The following is a 20,468-nucleotide window of genomic DNA, read 5'->3' as shown; positions in this document are numbered from 1 at the left end:
GGAAATGAGCCAGTTTCCAGAGTGGGAGAGAAGGTAGAGAGAAGCTCAGGAAGACTAAGAATTCCAGTGCTTAAGCTTTCTTTTAACTACAATGGACACATTAGATCCTCTATCAAGGTATCAATGCAATGGACTGAGGACGTTTGCATTCTGCAGGCTCTGCATTTGTGAGCACGATAATCTCACAATGACCTTTTGGGGGACACTAGGATCAGGGGAACCGTGTTACCTGGGCTTCATTTAGGAGAGTGACTCCTGAGCGGACGATACAGTGAGACTGGGTTTCTACTAGGTTAACTTTGGGAGGGTAGACTGTGCCTGAGCAGCTGACCTCTGGGAACCAGTCCTAACACCCGTTCTCAAAGCTCCCAGCTCGAGGCCTGGTCCTGCCCCAGCCAGAGGGGTTGTTACCAGTGACTCTGCCACTGGACTAGTCCTGGCAGGAGCCCCTTAGAGTCAAGTTCCTGATCACCCTCATTCAGTGGTCCAGTGGCCAAGCCTTCTTTAAAGGGCAGCAAAGAAAAACACTGCCTGCATGGGCAATATGGAAAGCTCCCTCCCCCTCTTATTTTAAAGGGGTGCTTAGAGGATTCTGTCTTCAAAGTGAAAATTGCAGAAGTTGTTCCAAGAGCTGGTACCTTCCTGAGGAGGTGTGGACAATGCTCTATCCCTGAGCATCTCTGAAATTCCTTCCATGCAGAGGGTGCAGGAATTTGGGTTCCTTTACCCTTACTAGGAGTTCCTCGTTGGTGTAAATAGTCAATGCATTCAGCTGCTACCTGAAAGGTTGGAGGTTCGAATCTACCCAGAGGTGCCTTGGAAGAAAGGCCAGGTAATCTACTTCTAAAAAAATCAGTCACTGAAAACCCTCTGGAGCACAGTTCTACTCTGACACACATGGGGTCTCCATGAGTTGGAGTTGACTCATTGGCAGCTGTTTTTTGTTTTTATACTTACTAAATAAGGAAAAAGTGATGTATGACTTTTGCCTAACAAGCCTATTTTATAAAATCCGCAAACTCGACACACGCCCTGCCTTCTCCATGATCCCCAGACAGGAAGATTTGGAGAGCAATATCAGCCTAACAGAGAGGCATAACTCAAGCAGTAGCACCTCATTTTTGCCTGGTTATCTCTGCAGCAAAAATGTGAGGAAAATGCTTTATTTTTTTCCTCCTGCTAGCACCTGCCACTTCTTAAAAGCACCATGAAATAAAAGACATCTGTGTTTGGAAGTGTGCCCCAGGGTGTATCTGAGAATATATTTGTTTGTTTTTCTAAACCATTGACATTGCAAGCTGGAATCACGGGCTGAAGAGAGGCTGCACTTGGTGCCCAATGTACAGAGACCGAAAAGCCCAGTGAGCTGAAACGCTCCCTCTGGAGAGAGCAGTACTTCTGGAAGTATGCCGAAACCCTCCTGTTTCCACTCAGCCCTTTTCTGAGTCTCCCTGGGGGCAAATCAGCAAAGGAAGAAGCTTGATCAATTGGGGCAAGCCCCAGCATTCTGGCAGGACTTCATCCTTGCAGAGCCGGAAGGCCTCCTGGGCCAGGTCTTCAGGAGGTCAAGCCTTTACATAAAGAAATGGAAAGATAATTCCAAGTAGCTGTCTAAAGGCCAGATTTCACAGTTTTATATGGGTCATTGATATCATGTAGATCCAGCCAAATGAACTAAAAAAAAAAACCTCAACTTCACTTTTTTTTTTTTAACCTCTTTCTGAGAGCTGGTGGTATCTGAGGCGAAGTTCTGCATGACCCTACGCAGTGCTCACAGTAGGGTGGTTTTCCTCTGTAGGAGAATGGCTCTGCCTTTTCATGCCCCAACCCCTAGGCCCCTGCCTTTATGGTGCCAAAAACAAAAACCGAAAAAAACTAAACCAGCTGCTGTGGAGTTGATTTCCACTCATACAGACCCTATAGGATAGAACAGAATTGCCCCATAGTGTTTCCAAGGCTATAATCTTTGCAGAAGCAGGTTGCCACATCTTTCTCCTGTGGAGGGGCTAGACCGCTGGCCTTTCGGTTAGCAGCCGAGTGCTTAACCAATACACCACCAGGGCGCCTTTCCTTTATGGTGTGGTTTCTTTAAAAGTCACTATTTACTGTGACCCCATTTCTCGATTCTCTATTCAATTTGATTCTCTCATTTAATCTCCCTAGGGTGTAAAAACGTTACTTAGAATCCCATGATGGAGAATTCCACCCAACCACTCTCCAAAGGAAAAAGAGATGAGATTGGAGGGAAGTTGATAAATAGGAGAGTGAATTTCTCAGATTCAGCATCCAATCTGTGGGTTAGAGAAATAGGTTAACTATATGTAGGATTAAAAAAAAACCCTATTTTTTTCTCCCACACTTTCTTTATCTTTGGTAAAGGCGCTCCTCACAAGCCTGGAACACAGCAGGCACTCAACAAATGTTTATTCTTCCTCACTCTGGTAATTGGAACAAAAATGTAACCATCCACAGTAGAAAAATTGGAAAGCCAAAAATAAACCTTTAATAACTATGCATTGCCCATTGTGTTTCTAATAGTGTTTTCTCTTAGCAAAAGAATAAGCCTTTGCAAATATATAAATACCAGAGTTTATTAGTGCTTAGGGAGTGGGAGAGAGGGGGAAAGAGGGAGTCATTGCTTTAGGGGGACTGGTGGTGCAGTGGCTAGGAGCTACAGTGAGCTACGACTGCCAACCAAAAGGTCGGCAGTTCAAACCCACCAGCTGCTCTGTGGAAACCCTATGGGTAGTTCTACTTTGTCCTGTAGGGTTGCTATGAGTCAGAATCTACCCGACAGCAATTAGTTTGGTATTTTTTTTTTTTGGAAGCTTCCTTGAAGGGTGATGGAAAAGTCTGAAGATGGGTAGTGGTCATGTTGTACAACATGGTGAATGTAGTCAACGTCACTGAATTGAACATGTAAAGATGTTGAAATGGCAAATATTTATTATATATATCACCATTTAAAAAAAAGGATAAGCTTTTTGGTATTTTAACATCTCTATTAGGACCAGCTCTCTCACCACACATATGTTGGTTTTAGTGACTATGCAGTTGACTTGTCTAGTACTGCTTCAGGAAAATGTTTAGAAGTCTATGTGTGTGTGTGCTTGTACATACATGTATATATATATACACACACAGTATAGAATAAGTATACATACATATATGTATATTTTTATATATATGCATATATATGGATAAGTATACATATGTGTATGTGTATGACACCAATTGCCATGGACTCTGACTCACAGCAACCCAATGTGTTTCAGAGTAGAACTGTGTTCCATAGGGTTTTTATGGCTGTGATCTTTTTGAAGTAGATTGCCAGGCCTTTCTTCCAAGGAGCCTCTGGGTGGGTTCAAACTGCCAACCTTTTGGTTAGTAGGCAAGTACTTAACTGCTTGTGCCACCGAGGGACTGACTCTCTCTCTAAAAACCCAAACCAAAACAAATCCATTGCCATTGAGTTGATGCTGACTCAGAGCAACCCTATAGGACAGAGCAGAACTGCCTCATAGAGTTCCCAAGGAGTGATTGGTGGATTTGAACTGCCAACCTTTTGGTTAACAGCCATAGCTCTTAACCACTATGCCACCAGGGTTTCCATATATATGTATATGTGTATATATATATATATATATATACACATATATGGAAATATATATAATAGTAATATAATGCCATAATATATTATAATAATCATATAGTAATAATATAATAAAGGTTTTTTTTGTTATTATTGATATTATAGATATCGATAATAGAATTTCTAAAAGCATTAAGGGGAGGAGTTAGCCCTCAACAATTTTTATTTTCTTTTACATGGAGATCCTGAGATCATGGACCAATCAGGTTCACACAAAGAGACTGCACCTCTGCCTTCCCCACCTCAGCTGGAACAGGCATTGTCACTTCTCTTGAGTGACAGTGATGACTGAGGAGGGGCCAAGGGGGGCACTGATGCTTTTCTCAGATGGTATTAACCTGTATTTATATAGTTACAAAACTGCCTCCCCTACTAAAACCACTTAAAGGGCAGATCCTGCTGAAGGTGGTTCAGTAATGGTCACTCTGTAGATGACTTACACCATCACCCAGATAACCCCAGGTAGATATCTTCGCCAGGCATTATTTCCCACTGACAGTTATAAACGCTCACCTTTATTCCCCACAAGGTTGCAAACAAAGGTAAACAAAGGTGGTTTGAATTCGCACCCACTCCATCTAATTCTCACTTACGTTTTTACTCATTCTGTTTTCCAGCCTGCGATACTAGGACTGCCTGTCCTACTAAAATGAAGTAGAGGAATATGGCAATTAAATAGCTAACTTTGGATCTCAAACTGTTTTCTCCCAATGATCTGGGCATTTCAGACTAAGATTTTAGAGATATTAATTACCCAGATAACTGCATATAATTGCAGTCCACTTTCTGCATCTATATGGGTCCTGGCCACCAAATGCAAATGGTCCCTAAGCAGAGTTAGCCTACAACATGGCCACTGGATAGAGGAAAGCTTCTGGTTGTTGGTTTGTTTTTTTTAAAAAAGGTAAAAAACATTGTCTCTTACGGTCCGTTGTGATTTCGTAGGGAGAGTTGAGTCTTGCGTCTCCACAGGGGGAGGTGCTCACGTAGAGATGGAACAGAATGTTTTCCTTCAGCCTGTAGCCGCCCTCTTTTAACCGCACAAATATTGAGCGCTCTGAGTCCTCTCGTCGTTTGCTATGGACCAAACCAGAAACATTCCAACTAAGTCAATGTCTTTGTCTTGGTTTGTGTAGCTGTTGCCCATTTTTTTCTTCTTCACATTCCATATTGTGTTTTCCCTTTGCAATAAAGCTTCCAGAATATTCAGCAATGAAACCACAAAAAGCAAACAAAAGCTGCAGAAATCCTGTCATTGTCACCCTTCCTTAACATTGACATAGAGGTTATCTTTTACAGAGTCAGTTTTCTCAGGTGCTATTAAAAAAAAGTTTTTTTTTTTAATTAACCTATGTCTCAAAAAAAATTTTTTTTTTTTTTTTTTTTTTTAATATACTTACAAAATGAGACTCCTGTGACCTCACAGAATGGTCCTGATGACAAGGTCTGAGAGTGGACTATTAGTTTCACATAGCATCACTAGGGAATGTGTTTATGCATTAAAAGGAGAAGGGACTTGACAAAGGTGTCTGGATTTGACAGCAGAATGACAAAGTAGAAATAGCACCAGGTGAGGAATCTAAGTATATGGACCTTTGCTTTTCTTCTGTACTCAACCACCATGACCAAGGGTACATGCTCAAAAAAAAAAAACCAAGTCTCCTGCTAATTTTTGACAGATACAGAACTTTTGCCCTTGAAAAATCTTCCCCACAGCTGGCCATCAGACTCAAAAATGATAGGTCCCACGTCAGACTGAGGTGGGGGAACAAACTTGCCTATATTTCCCCTCTTTTGGATTTTATTCTCATTTTTTACAGGCAGTAGACTTTTTTTTTTTTTTTGCCACTCTTGCTGTTTCTACACAGTTCTGCCCCATTGATGATGGATTCTGTTTTGCTGGGTCCTGAGATCACACAGGCAGCAGAACAGAAATTTTCTCCCTAGGAAACCCTTGAGGCATCATATTATGCCTTTCTGCCTCTGTGCCTTCAGCAGGAGCCCCCCTCCCTCACTCTGACTCTCCGAATTCTCCCTGCAAATGCCTTCTGGAGACCTTTCTCCTCCACCAAAAACAAACAAACAACAACAACAAAAAAACAAAACGAACCCATTGCCATCAAGGCAATTCTGACTCACAGTGACCTTATAGGATAGAGTAGAACTGCCCCATAGGGTTTTCAAGGAGAAGCTGGTGGATTTGAACTGCTGACTTTTTGGTTAGCAGCAGAGCTCTTAACCACTCCCAAAGTCGCCAAGCGAAGGTTCTCTGGGCCTTAGTTTCCCAGCTCACAGCCTGCACACAGGGAGGTGATACTGGGTCAAGGGTGTGTCATACTGGCAACTCGCCAAGACTTTGATTGTGGTCTCCCTTTGGTCGGCTCTTCCCACCACTGCTGATCACCTGCGCAGACTCTGGGGTTCATTTGTCCTTTGAATCCTGCGCAACAAGCAGCGGGGTGCCTCGTACACAGAGAACTCATGATAAATGGTGGCTGAATTGCATTCTGTGACACAGACAAGAGATAAGGGCATTTTGAAATATTTCCAGTTGAGCATTTGGATATTTAGGAGAAATCTTTCTCTACATTTTGAACAACTTCCAATTCCATTTCCCTATATCCAACTGAGGTCACACCCTTGGCAGCCTTCTGGAACAAATGGGGGGCAATATATTTGGCTACTGGGCACTGCTCAGAGGCTCAGATAAAAATTAATAGAGTATATTATGGTATAGCTTTTAGTTGAGTCTGTTCAGCATATATTTGGGCCTTTCTTCCCTTTGTGTGGTCTCTGCACATATTAGTGGCATGACTGAGTACTCATCAAGTCCTCACCAAGACCAAGACTCCAATATTAGTGGATTTGAGGAGCACTGCTTTAAAGGATATAAGAAAGGAAAGGCTGGCTAGGAAGACACAATGAAGAAAATTTTCTGGCAGAGAGACCCACAGCAATCAAATCATTATGACTAACAGTGCAGTCCAGGAATGCGACTGAGATGTCACAGGCTCAAATCCACCTGCTTTTCTGTTCCTGTTTAATACATTTGACAGAGAGATGCTGGTCCAGGTGACAGCCTGCTTCTTACTGATGCTCAGAGCACACTGCCATCAGAACACCAGAAATTTTGATATTAGAGAACATTTCTTAGGGGCTTCCAGCCTTTCCATTTGAAAACACCCTTATTAAAATGCAAATACTCATGGAGGAGGGGGCAGGGAGCAGATGACAGTTTAAAATCCATTATTAGCCATTTTGGTAATATTATCTGAGGACATGGTCTTAGAAAATGCAAAAAGTTGGGAAATATGGAAGTGGAGGGAGAGATGAAGAAGATAAGAATATTACCCCTGACCCAGGAAGGAAAAGTGCTAGAAGATAATAGACCACTAAAACTGAACTTTGCCAACCTGTCATATATAATTAGAACTTGTTGCTGAGGGACACCACTACAGTGGGCCTAGCAGTACTCTAGTGGGGATTGAGCCCTGGGAAGAGGCTTGGAGAGAGGAAACAAAATGGTAACCTGGCATGGTGAGAGGCAGCCTGGTCGGCCTTGCAGAAATCGTGCACTCTAAGATATTTGCTTCGCTGAGAAATTCTCAAGACAAGAAGCTCACAAGGAAGGGATAGAAGTGCTAAGCCTTCAGCCTTCCTGTGAGCCTGTGGTTACCTGGTCAGAAGGCACAGAGCCTGGTGGAAATACTGAATTGTGGGTCCCTCTTGAAGCGGCCACAGTTTCATCAAAATCAAGCATAGATGCCAATGTCAACTTGGCACCTTTCCATGGCTGAAATGAAAGTTTACCAGGGAGCAGGTAACATTGATCCAAATAACATAATCCTTTAGTTGAACACGCTCTAAGCTCGATCAATGCAATTATGGATTTTAGAGAGAGCAATAGCTTTCAACTCCCACGAGACCATGTGTTTTTTTTTTTTTCCTGTTGGTTTTTCTTTATTTTATTTTTCCTCCTTTTTTTGTTGTTTTAAACAGCAGATTAGCTCTGGGATTAACAACTGGAGGGCTGGTGGTGGGTAGAATATAGTCTTCATTTAAATCCACAGTAAAGGAAGCAGAGTTTAAACCAGGACTGGGTTGCTGTTCCCTTTGGGGGAACATCTTTGTTCTCCTCTAGCCAATTCCGTAGATATTCCCCTAGACTCATTTTTATTTAGAATATAAGTAATTAATTAGAGAAATACCTTGCCTGAAAGTTGACAATGTATAAAATAGGTTGTCAGTTCTCTTTCTCAATAATTTCCTTTAGTCTCTAGAAGGCAGTCTTAGCCTCATGAAGAAGGAACTTGTGATAACTGCCTACGCTTTTATTTGTAGAATTTGTTATTTGTTGTAAAATTTCACCCTTTAGAGATCTCCGAATGTTTTAATAGAAAATAATAGGAAATATTATTTAATGGAATGAGCATGTGACAAGATGTGTCCGTGTGTGAGCGTGTGCACATGCCTTGGAAACTGCTGCAATAATTCACAGGCAAACGGAGTGCTTACTGGAGAGAGAAATGACAATAATGAGGAAGATGCCTGGTATTTCAATATTTTACTAGTTTGCATGACAACAATGTCAGTGCTTAAGGGATTGTCAATCGTCTGAAAAAAACTTAAACTTTATGGCTCACCACTATTCATCATGAGTAGGAAAACTGCCAGGATAAAGGCGAAAATACATTCTGAGCTGATTGTGGGGTAACTCTTCTTTCCCCTAGATACTGGCTGCTCATCATCAGGATGCATAAATACAACTCCAAAAGATCCATGGGTTTGGATGTCCAGAGAACAGGTTTATTAACCCCCATGGAGTTCCATAAAGCCTGTCAAAGTCATCAGCAGTGTCTCAATTACCTAGTGCTGTTGTAACAGATATGTCACAAGTGGGTGCTTTAAAGAGCAGAATTTAATTTTTTGACAGTTTTGGAGGCTAGAAGCCTGAATTCAGGGCGTGGCTCTAGGGAGAGGTCCTTTCTTGTCTGTTTAGCTTTGAGTAGTTGCCAGCAACCCTTGGTGTTCCTGGGCTTGTAGAGACATAGGTCTCTGTCTTCAGTCTTCCTCTTCTCCCGTGTGTGTTTGTATCTAATCTGCTCTTTTCATAACTGCAACGTGATTAGGTTTAGGATCTACCCTACACTGGTATAAGCTCATTTACATAACAAAAGAAAACTCTTGTTTCTAAATAGGATCACATCAACCAATATAGGGGCCAGGGCTTCAATATGTATTTCAATATGGGGAAGACAAGTCAACTTATCACAAACTATGATCCATTTACCTCAGGTGCAGCTCCAGCTGTGCGTAGAGGAAGTTAACAAATGCTCTCCTTGCCACGATTTCTGCATGGCAGTCATTGACCACCAGCCCCTGGTCATTGATATACTCGCCACTGATGCACTTGGTGCCTGATGAGAGAGCGATGACCTGAGCTTGCCTGACATCCAAGCCTGGGGGAGACACAGAGAAAGGTGTTTACAATGGTGCCCTCAGAGTTGCCCCTATCACCTTCCTTTGGGTGGGGACTCATCCCGTGGCCTTGGACTTAATCCATTTCATCCAGGTGCCATTAGACTGTTAAGAGCCCCACTGCAGGCAGTCTTGCTAATTCTCCAATGAAAACATGCCTTGAAGTTTACCTTTTAATGGGACAAGTGACATGACAGCCTCAGGTAAACAATAGTTTCCTGCTTCACGGAGGTTTGCTTATGAGCTATGGAAGGTGTACTTTGGAGGATCTTTTTCTATCTTGTTTATGATGTTGAGACAGAACTCCCACAGTGCTGTATTCTTTACCTGGCTTCCTCTGCTACAGTGCTGCATTGCAAAATCATTTCCTCTGGTGGGTTCCCCCCACACCCCCTCCAGCTTTGCATTTGAATCCTGCTTTTGCTTGGAGGGTATATGTAAACACCATTGCACCTGCGTAGTATGATTAAGAATGTTGCTGATGTAACTTGTATGAACTCTCTACTTGTAAACCCCTTTAAAAGTAACCTGGCTGCCAGCCCTTGGCAAGCAGTCTTGGCAGCAGTAAGCACCGACTGACTCCATTTCCTTGTGCAATGAAATAAAGGTGCCTTTTTTGTTCCCTCAGTCTCTTCTTTCTTGGCCAATAAGAGTCATTCCAGTAACATTTCTGGCAAGCCAGCCAGGAGCCATCTGCTTGATTCCTGATGGGGATTGGAAAACAAAACAGCCCCGATGTCTGGTGCCACCAGGAGATTTGCAGCTCTGAAGGCCGATTCCCCCGGGACCCAAATGATGGCTCTGTGAGAGATAATAAATGCCCCTAGGCTCTTTAGTAAGTGCCTAGGTAAGGCCTTAGAAGAGTTCCAAGAAGTGGGAGAAATTGACCATAGAGGGCATTAGGAATCTGAAGTTATTTGGTAAATAATAAGGTAATTCCTAAGTAAGGCCTTAGAAGACTCCCAAGAAGCAGAAAAAACTGACCATTGAGAGCATTAGGAATCTGAGGTTATTTGGGAAGTAACAGGGTAATTCCCAGGTATGGCCCTAGAAGAGTCCCGAGAAGTGGGAGGAATTGACTGCTGAGGGCATAAAAGGCTCAGGTACCTGTTAAGTTGGTGCACCAGATTAGGTTGTGTGAGTGTGCAAGTGTGTGTATCTAGAGAATGGGGAAAGTTCAAGGGATCCTGAAATGTGGCCCACTAAGATGCATCCTTAAGAACTGGGAACAGGTCTCAGAAAGACATGGCTCTGGCAGCATTCTTGTCTGTTTGCCACTTTTGCCTTTTTGAATATATGCCAAAAAAAAACCTTTCTTTTTGCTTTACTAAACTTTGTCATGTTTTCACCCTATTAGAGTTAGTTGTTGCGGGAATTCTAAAACCACGAATCCAGTCAACCACGAGGAGACCTGGACTCTGGAGCAGAAGCCGGCAGAAAGAGAGATCCTATCTTCCGGATCCAAGCAGTCACACTCCATGTCCCTTTGACACCCACGGGGTGAATGCTTCCGGAAAATGCTCCTATGCTTATTCTTTTTCTCATGTTTTCTTAAGTTTTGTTCAAGCAAAAATCTAAGAAAGATTCTCCTTAATCCAGTTGTTTGATTAAGGAGAATCTTTCTTAGATTTTTGCTTGATCGTTTGTTTTAAGAATGGTATCTAGTAACCCTTGGTGAATTGCAGTTTAAGTCCAGATTTGGGCATTTGAAAAATTAAAGAGGTAATTCTATTTTCAAAGAGCTCTGAGCCAGTATAAGCTGAAAAAATTCCAGCACAAGTCAACCAGTAAAAGTCATTAGGGTGGCCACCAGCGCTCATCAGGAGAGTTCAAGGCTCCCGTGGCAGGATAAGGTAGTCACGAGACAGGCTAGAGCGCTAGGCTGCCTGCCACCCACAAGAGAATACTCGCTCAACGAAGGTACACGTTAGTCTAAGCAAAACACTGTCCAAACCCCGTGGTGTTCCTGGTTAGGTTTCTTTTTGTCGCTCAGAGAAAACCTGGAAAACAGTGCTTTGTTTTGCCAAATTCACAGGGAGAAACATTATGATATGGTTTCTCAATAAAGAATTGCAATGTTAAAATTAAAATCAACAGTAGATATTTTACTTTCCAATTAGAGGAACTAGTATATTTAAGGTTTAAAATAGGAGACTAGGTCTCTAGCCATCAGAATGAATTAAGCTCAAAAAGAAAAAAACCAAAAGCTGGAACCTTAGAGCTTAACATCTTTGATAAATGAGTGTGGATTTTTCCCCCTCTGCTACCAAGACACTGGTTTGGGGGTCATATCTAAAAACACTCTACGCTGAGTATACTAGAAGTAATTTGGAATTTTGGTGACTACTTTGGAAAATGAGCTTTTGTTTGTGTTGTCTCTTCTTCTTTGGGGAACTTTGCTTGAAGCTCGGGTTTTGTCAAAATCTAATATTCCTTCATCCGAGGCTTTGGCAAGTTAATAAGTTTTACCTAGAACCTGTTTTTTTCTGTTGAATTGAGTCAGTCAAAAATTGCTACATACATATCCTTGTTTTGTGTGGCATTTTTTGGTGAGTTTATGTAGTCTGTTTCCTTTTGTTCTGAGAGCTTGCTTCTGATCTACAGTGTATGGCTGGAAATTCCTGTTTTTTTATAAAGCTGTCTCAGTTCTTTCCTCATCCAAGAAGAACTGCATCTTGGATCTGTCTTCTGATTTAGATTTAGTAGCTACTTGAAGAAACTTTTATATAAGTTAGTCTATTTGAAAAGTACACTAAGATCTTTATACTCTATACTATGTCAATCTTAAAGTTGAAACCTTTCTAAGTAACTTAAGCTAGATATCATAAGAAATGTGTTTTATTTAAGGAAAAGGGCTAGTTTTTGTCTTTTTTTTGAAGAAACTTTTATATAAGTTAGTCTATTTGAAAAGTACACTAAGATCTTTATACTCTATACTATGTCAATCTTAAAGTTGAAACCTTTCTAAGTAACTTAAGCTAGATATCATAAGAAATGTGTTTTATTTAAGGAAAAGGGCTAGTTTTTGTCTTAAAGTAAAAGTAGCAGCTCCAGAATGGGAAAAGAAAAAGGAATTAGTTATCTTTTGTCTTTCAAAATGCCTATGTGATCCTAATACTCTACAACATGCTTTCTCCTTTTCACAACGGGCGATTGAGAGCCTGACATAACTAATGCCGTGATGAACCTGTAAGTTTTTTCCTGCCTGCCTTCTCCTTTCCGCATACTTTTGTTAATGGCTTTGTTTTGTTCTGTCCAGCCACCTGTAACTTACGACCCCCCACATGAAGATTAGAGCCTAGATGTCTGGCATGTATATTTTTAGCCTGATAAGGAGATGTCTGGCATGTATCTCTTTAGTCTGATAAAGGGTCTCTTGTAATTATCTTGTAATGAATAAGTCATATGGCCATGCCATCTGTGGGCTACATGCCAAAAGACCCTTGCAACAGTGATATGAGCTCTAATATGAAACTGCTTTTCAAGACTCCCTAAAAAACAGCCTGTGTTGCTGCCAGACTCTCTGTTGGTGTCATCTCCTAAATAAACTTTCTCTCTCTTTCTGACTTGGAGTACATTTCATTGGCTCAACTGCTCCAGGGCGCAAACCCTAATTGGGGAACAAATTTTGGCATCCAATGTGGGGCTTGAATTACTCTGGCCCTGGTTCCATCTCCCTAAGGAAGAATCCAGGAAGAAAGAAGGTGCATCCCTCCTCGAGTTGTGGAGGTCTCTCAACCTGTGGTGGCCCAGAGGTCCGGTGACAAAAGAGGACTCCATGGCAGTGAGCTCCAGACGAAGGGAGAAAGTTCAGCCATGTTATGGTAGATGTTTGGGCTTCGGGTGGTAAATCCTCTGTAAAAGCCACAAGTGGTGTCAGTTCTCATAGACTCCCTCCAAGAACTGGTGACTAGGTCCCGTGAGGTTGGACAAGAGATCGGTGGGATTCCCCGCTGCAAATGGGTACCCAGGGAAGTAAGATTCTGGCCACAATTGCATTAGGTCATATTCTTTCTAACTGGACCTTTGGGGGAGGGGAGGGGAATCTACTAATCAAGAGGTGTCTTAAAAGTTCATGTAATCAGGTGTGGCCTCAATACCAGCTCCCTGATGGGGTCAAGTGGCCTTTAAATTTTTTTAGAGACTTTGATACTATTCTGCAACTTGACTTGTTTTGTACTCGAACTAACAAATGGTATGAAAAATTATATGTAGGGTGTTTTATGACATTATGGCTTAAGAGAAAAGATAAAGCCTCTGTTTTAGCCCCTTTTGTGCAGGCAGATGATGATGACGGGGTAAGAGATGAAGAACCGATGGATGTTGTTCTTATTCCCCCACCTCAAAAAACCCCCTCATTTGCATGACCCCTCCCTGGTGGTATCAGAAGATGAGGGTGGGAAGGTGTTACAGGGGGGTGGAGGAGGTGGGGACAGATATGGTCTCCCCACCCCATACTAGGAGTGGGGTACAATTTGGCCCAGTTCCCCCAGGAGGGCTTTACCCACTTCAGAAGGTGCCAGTCCCCACTGCAGAAGGGACACCTCAGATGACGTGGGTCCAAAATCCATTCTCAGCTTCCAATTTGTACAATTGGAAGTGAAAACTCCCAGAGTATCAATCAGACCCACATGTCATGACTGAACATTTTTCTCACATTTTCACTACCCACCATTCTGCATGGGCAGATTGTCAGACTTTATTAGAGGCACCCCTCACAGCAGAAGAAAGATGGATGGTCTTAGCAAAAGAAAAAGAAAAGTAATAAGAAAAATACAATGAGGGAGGGGCTGTAGCTAGTGTACCAGCAGATCAGGTGGTACCAGCTAAGGACCCAAGGTTGGACCTGGATACAGCAGAAAGCAGACAGAGTCTCATAGCTTACCGAGGGTTCCTTCTGTATGAGCTAAAACATGGGGCAGCTAGACAGATAAAGTTTAGTAAGATCAAAGAGATCGTTCAGCAGTTGGAAGAAAACCCATCAGCCTTTCTGGAACGACTCATGATGGGATTCCACAACTATACATACATCGATTCTGAACTGCCCCAGAATGGTCCTCTGATCAGTATGACTTTTATTGGGCAGAGTGCTCCTGACATTTGAAGAAAGTTGCAGAATATAGAAGGAGGACTAGGGACCCCATCTTTAACTCAATTAGTTGAAATTGCATTTAAGATCTTTATTAACAGAGATCAGGTAAAAGAGGCCAAGAAAAAGAAAGAAAAAGAACAGGACATGAAGAAACAGGCCAATCTACTGACTGCTGCTCTAGGACTGTTTGGAGGAAGATGAGGAGACCAACGTAAGGATGGGCCCTGACTCCAGAAAAACAAATGTGCGTTTTGCAGAGGAGGGACACTGGAAGATGAGTGCCCCCAAAGAAAGAATGAAAAAACCCCAGGCAAGATTGAAAAGGGGGAGAAGCTTTTTAAAGGAGTTATGAAAGAGCAGGAGGACTCTTAATGACAAAGACCAGGGGAGACAACTTTTAACTTCCCTCCTACCAACCGCCTGGTAAAAGTTATGGTAGGAGGACAGCTAGTAGACTTTTTGATTGATACTGTAGCAGACTTCTTGGTACTTACCCAGAAGCCTAAAGGGACTGCTTTGACCAGCAGTAGTCAAGTTGTTGGAAAAGAGGTGACTAGACCTTTACTATAGCCAATGGATTATAAAATAAGAGGAACCAAACTATTCCACCAGTTTCTATGCATGCCCGAATGTCTGGTCCCCTTTTTGGGATGGGATTCTCAAGTAAAGTGGGTGCTGAAATCTCTTTTCATGAAAAAGGTTCGTCCCTGACAGTACCACCAGCGAACACCTGAAAAGTGCAAGCAGCTCTCTTAGCCCTCGCTTAACCAGTGCTGTCCCCAGTGTCTGTCTCACCCACAGTTCAAAGAGTGGTTGATGCTGAAGCCTTGTGGGTTTGGGCCAGTGGTCGACCAGGATAAGCTCGGACTGTCATCCCTGTGGTTGTGGAGCTGTTACTCAATGTCATGCTTCCTTGGATTAAGCAGTATCCACCTAGAGTTGAGGCTTGTCTGGGACTGCAGGGATTAATCATTAGTGGGGCCTGTTGCCAGAGTGCTGATCCCCATTCAACACTCCTGCTGGTGAAGAAGATGTCGACCAGTGAGTACTGTCTTGTCAGGATTTGCGGGCTGTTAACAAGTTGTGAAGACCCTACACCCGGTAGTCCTGAAACCATATACCCTACTATTGGTCCTCCCACCTTCCTGTACTCATTTTACTGTTTTGGATTTGAAAGTCACTTTCTTTTGTATCCTGCTGGCTGCTGAGAGCCAGGCGATCTTTGCTTTTGAATAAGAAGGGGACAAAGGAAAGAAACAGCTCTGTTGGACTGAGCTACCCCAAGGATTTAAGACCTCCCCCACTATTTTTGGAACAGCGCTGGCCCAAGATCTAGAGAGGTTACCTCCCCTCAACTGAGGAATGGTCCTGCAATATGTGAACAACCTCCTGATAGGAAGCAAGTCTGAAGAAGACTCTGTTACAAATACAGTGACTGTCTTAAATTTCTTGGCCGAAACTGGGTACCAAGTATCCCTAGGAAAGTTACAAGCTAACCTCACAAAGGTAAAATATCTAGGTTTAACTCCCAGTGGCAAAGGTGCTTATTACCTGAAAGGATAGAAACCATCTGCTGCCTAGCCCCTCCTAAGACACGTAAACAACTCAGAGGATTCCTAGGAATAGCAGGTTTCTGTCACATCTGGATACCTAATTTTGGGGTCTTGGTGCAACTTCTCTTATCAGGCCACTCAGGGGGCAGAGAGAGATCCTTTTGAATGAACTCTGAGTGTCAACGAGCCTTTAGTGATTTAAAGCCCCAGCTGATGAAAGGCCCAGCTCTACAGCTGCGAGATTATCAAAAACCCTTTGAATTACATATAGATGAAAGGAGAGGAGTAGCCATTGGTGTATCAGCACAGTTGTTGGGACCATGGAGATGCTCTGTCACCTGTTTCTCTAAAAAGCTGGACACTGTCTCAAAAGGCTGGCTGGTCTGTCTCCAGGCGGTAGCTGCAGCTAACATTATCATAAAAGAGGCTAACAAGTTTACTTTGGGACGTGATATTATTGTGTGTGTCCCTCACATGGTGACTGTAGTATTGAAACAAAAAGGACACTTGTGGCTTACCTCCATTTGGCTAGCCCTATATCAAACCCAGCTTTTGGGGGAATCAAATTTGACATTCCAGGTTAGTTCCTGCCACTCGACCCTCGAGAAAAAAATATTCATGATTGTCTCGAGGTCGTTGATGCTGTTTATTCAAGTAGACCTGATCTGCAAGATGAACCCCTGCTCGATCCAGACGATACCTGGTTCACTGACGGTAGCAGTTTCACTCAAGAGGAAGACCGGTGCACAGGGTATGCAACTGTCTCTTTATTAGGTGTTCTTGAAAACAAACCCTCACCAGTGGGCACCTCAGCACACTGGTAAGGGCCTTGGAATTGGCAGAAGGTAAGAAAATCAATATACACACGGATTCTAATTTTGTTTTTAAAGCACTACATGCACATGGAGCCTTGTGGAAAGAAAAGGGTCTCCTGAACACAGGAGGCAAAATTATTAAGTATGGAGCTGAACTGTTGCAACTTTTGGACGCTGTCCTAGAATCCCAGCAGGTGGCAGTAATGCACTGCTGAGCTCACCAAAAAGGGAATACCACAATAATACAAGAAAATCGCTCCGCCAACCGGGAAGCTAAGTGAGTGGCTGCTGAAGCCCCGCCAATTTGAGCTCTCCTTCCAATCATCTCCATGTCAGATGAACGTTCCTGATATACTCAAGAAGATCTACAGAGAGCCCAAGACTGGGGTGCCACCCAAAAGAGTCAGGCTAGAAACACACCCTTGACGGTAAGATTTTCATCCCTGCCAATCAAGTTTTAATTTGATTCTTCATCTACGTCAGGCTTCACATTTTGGGAAAGAAACCGTGTTTGACTGAGTAACAAAGTATGTCTTGGGATAAAAGCTCATTACAGCCATTCACCACGTGGTTGACACTTGCTTACTTTGTGCTGTCAATAATCCAAAGACTCATGGGCCCAAGATTTCCAGCCCTCAAGGAATAGGACCCTTCCCAGGTGAAATACAGCAAATTTACTTTTGTGAAGTGTTCAGAACGAAACATTGGATGAAACATTTACTGGTGTGTGTAGATTCTTTTTCAGGATGGGTAGAAGCTTTTCCCTGCTGAATCCAGACAGCTAGAGAGGTGACCAGGGCCCTTCTGAAAGAAATCATCCCCCACTTTGGGCTTCCAAGAGGTCTCAATAGTGACAATGGCACCCATTTTGTATCCACAGTGGTACAACAGGTTTCAGCTGCTTTAGGAATAAAGTGGAATCTCCACACAGCATGGAGACCCCAGTCTAGTGGAAAGGTTGAAAGAATGAATCAGACCATAAAACGCCATATTAGTAAACTGTGCCAAAAGACCAGGCTGCCTGGATGGATATTATGCCGCTGGCCCTCCTCTGAGTTCATACTGCACCCTGGGGAAAACTTAAAATCAGTCCTTCTGAAATACTTTACGGGAGACCATATTGTCTCAACCAACTCTCCCTGCAATCTTCCACCCAGCCCCCTAATGTAATGATGTCTAAATATTTGCTTTCTCTAACCAAAGTTCTTTCCTAGTTGCATCCAGCAGTGTGGATCAGGCAGAAGTTCCCTCTTGAGATAGCTTTGCTCTCATTCCAGCCTGGTGATCAGGTGATCCTTCAGACATGGAAGGACCTCCCATTACAGACTAAGTATACTGGCCCCTTCATCTTACTACTCAGCACTCACACAGCCATGAAGCTTGCAGGAGTTAAACCATGGATCCATCATTTCTGTGTCAAGCCCTGGCTGGCCTACAGTGAGCGACAAGAAGGAGTGGAAAGCCCAACCCATCGATGGCCTGAAGTTAAGATTTTCTAGGGTTAAAAGTAAAAACGTTTTTGTTGCTAGCTTGGATGGGATTACTATTAGGTACCAGAGAGAATTCCACCTAGGGAATCCTTACCCCTGAAATAAATGCTCGCCCTGACCCCCAGTTGAAAGATGAAAATTTTGGATCTATATTGTTAGAGAAGTGTTAAACATTACTGATTTCTGTCTGGATCGGGGTTGCATGCCAAGTCTGCCCTCAAGTCCTGTCTCTTTGGGGTTTGTGCTCCCCTAGAGGTGTTGAGAAATTTCACCATTTTTAAACACATAAATAAAGAATTACAACATTCTGATATTTATAGTTGGGGGCCTGTAACAAGATTCAAAGAGAGAAGTACACTCTTCAGGTTTCCTTGGTAACTAATGCCTCCGACTGTGTGAATGTTCTCAAAATGTCAATCAAGTTGTGTTGATTTAGGAAGAAAAACCATTTGAATTGTGGTTTCGTTGACAGAATGACACATGCAACTAATCATGTCAAGCTCCCTTCAGGTTGGTTCCTACTCTGCAGAGCTATTGTTTATTCTTATATCCCTGCTAATGCCATCAACGGGCCCTGTTCAAAGGGGTGTTTGGCTATGAACTTGCCTCAAAAGAGATTCCTTCAAAATACCGTCACTAGAGAACTCATCCTAGATGCAACCTGTAATGATAATCTACATTTGTTAAGTGCTACTGACTGTATCTCCCTTGCTTCAGTCTTGGTTAGTGTCCCAGGGTTAGTGGTTGGGGCCTATTGAGAAACGGAACATCTAGCTTGCCTCGCTACAGAATTGCTGAATGCCACATCACAAGCCATACCTGCTATTAGCCAGGAACTAGGACAGGTCAGAGAGGCTGTCCTAGAAAACAGAGCCACCTTAGACTACCTGCTTCTACGACACAACACGGTGTCAAGAGTACAAAGAAATGTGTTTTTTTTTAACCTTACTGATAACTCTGAACTCATTGAACTAAAAGTGAGCTATGTAAAAGATGAGCTACGAAAAGTAAAGATTCATGAAGGGTTTGATTTTTCTTGCCTGCCCTCTTGGCTGCCAGATCTTACCTGGCTAAAAACCTTATTCACTAGTGGAACTGGATTGGTCAGTATAGGCCTGTTAATCTGTTGCTGTCTCCAATTTATGACTGTATGTGGGATGGCATTCTCTGTCCCAAATCACACTGTCCAATGGATGACTCAAACTCATTGCAGGCAAAAGGCCCAATCCTTTCGCTTGAAACTTTCTGATCTAAGGGACTAGGCTGAACTTTGGGATAGATGTATAGCCACCCAAGCTTCAAAAGGGGAGAAATATGTCATCCTAATAGTCTGCATGTTTTCTCCTTTTCAAAATGGGCAATTGGGAGCTTGACATAACTAACACCATGGTGAACCTATAAGTTTTTTCTGCCTGCCTCCTCCTTTCTGCATATTTTCATTAGTGACTTTGTTTTGTTCGGCATGTATCTCTTTGGTCTGATAAAGGGTCTCTTGTAGATCTAGATCAATTTAAACATATGTAAATGAATTGGGATAACCCCCCCCCCCAGCACCAGTCTTGCTAGCCAAGAATTGATGGATTCATTTATAAAATTGCTAGAGAGCTTTGATATTTACTGGGTAGATAGCCTTTCAAAAATGCCTCGATCAATTTAAACATATGTAAATGAGTCAGAATGGGCTAATCTTGTCTTCTACTGTGAGTCAAAAAATAGAGAGGGTGGGACAACATCAGGGTCCCCCAGCCCTCAGTTTCAAGGTCAAATAGAAATCACAATGAGACACACCTAAAATGGCCTGCCTTTTTCTTTAAATAACCCTAGCCTGACACTTAAGTTTGCACCCATATCAATGAATTGGTCAGTTGAGCAAAGACTGTGATTTCTAAAGCCAGTTGATAAAATCTTTAAGGGCTAAAATTAAATTGGGAAAATATGAGAAACAGTAAAAGTTAAAAAAAAAAACTCAAAATGTTTAAATGGACATTCTTTCAACAACAGTTTTATGTTTTATGGTATACAGGCTTAAAATAATTTCTAAGACCTTTTAGGTAACTTACTGCCATAAAATTGAATTAGTAGATATATGTCATAATTTAAACTTATATATTTTTTGCCTTTTATGCCACAAGAGAAAGGATATATATATATGTGTACATTTGGGTCTGCTAATGAGTGTGTCCATTTACAGAGATGCAACATAAGAGGTATGCAACAAAGACAACATTCAAGAGGTTTATTAAAAAGAAATTTATTTGATATGGTCAAAAGTTTTATCTAACGGTTTAATTTATGAGATTTTTAAGAGCTTTAACATTAATAAAACATAAAACAAAGAACTGTGTTTCTTGCTGTTAAAATACCAAAATTTTCTTTGATTTCTGAGTT

The 20,468-nt window shown here is 42.3% G+C and overlaps 1 protein-coding gene across 1 annotated transcript in view; it reads right to left on the bottom strand.

The window, feature by feature from the left end:
* Positions 1 to 20,468, bottom strand: part of ADARB2 (adenosine deaminase RNA specific B2 (inactive)) — a 333,805-nt gene that overhangs the window by 49,465 nt on the left and 263,872 nt on the right. The window contains exons 5-6 of the mRNA XM_049881621.1: positions 8,943 to 9,111; positions 4,578 to 4,729 (exon numbers count right to left, since the gene is read on the bottom strand). Coding sequence (XP_049737578.1) covers positions 4,578 to 4,729; positions 8,943 to 9,111 — 321 coding nt within the window. The remainder of the gene's footprint in view (positions 1 to 4,577; positions 4,730 to 8,942; positions 9,112 to 20,468) is intronic.

This window comes from Elephas maximus, chromosome 4, assembly GCF_024166365.1.
Source record: "Elephas maximus indicus isolate mEleMax1 chromosome 4, mEleMax1 primary haplotype, whole genome shotgun sequence".
In the NCBI taxonomy this organism is placed as follows: domain Eukaryota; kingdom Metazoa; phylum Chordata; class Mammalia; order Proboscidea; family Elephantidae; genus Elephas; species Elephas maximus.
The sequence above is the reverse complement of the archived record's forward strand: the minus strand, read 5'-3'. Positions and strand labels throughout refer to the sequence as shown.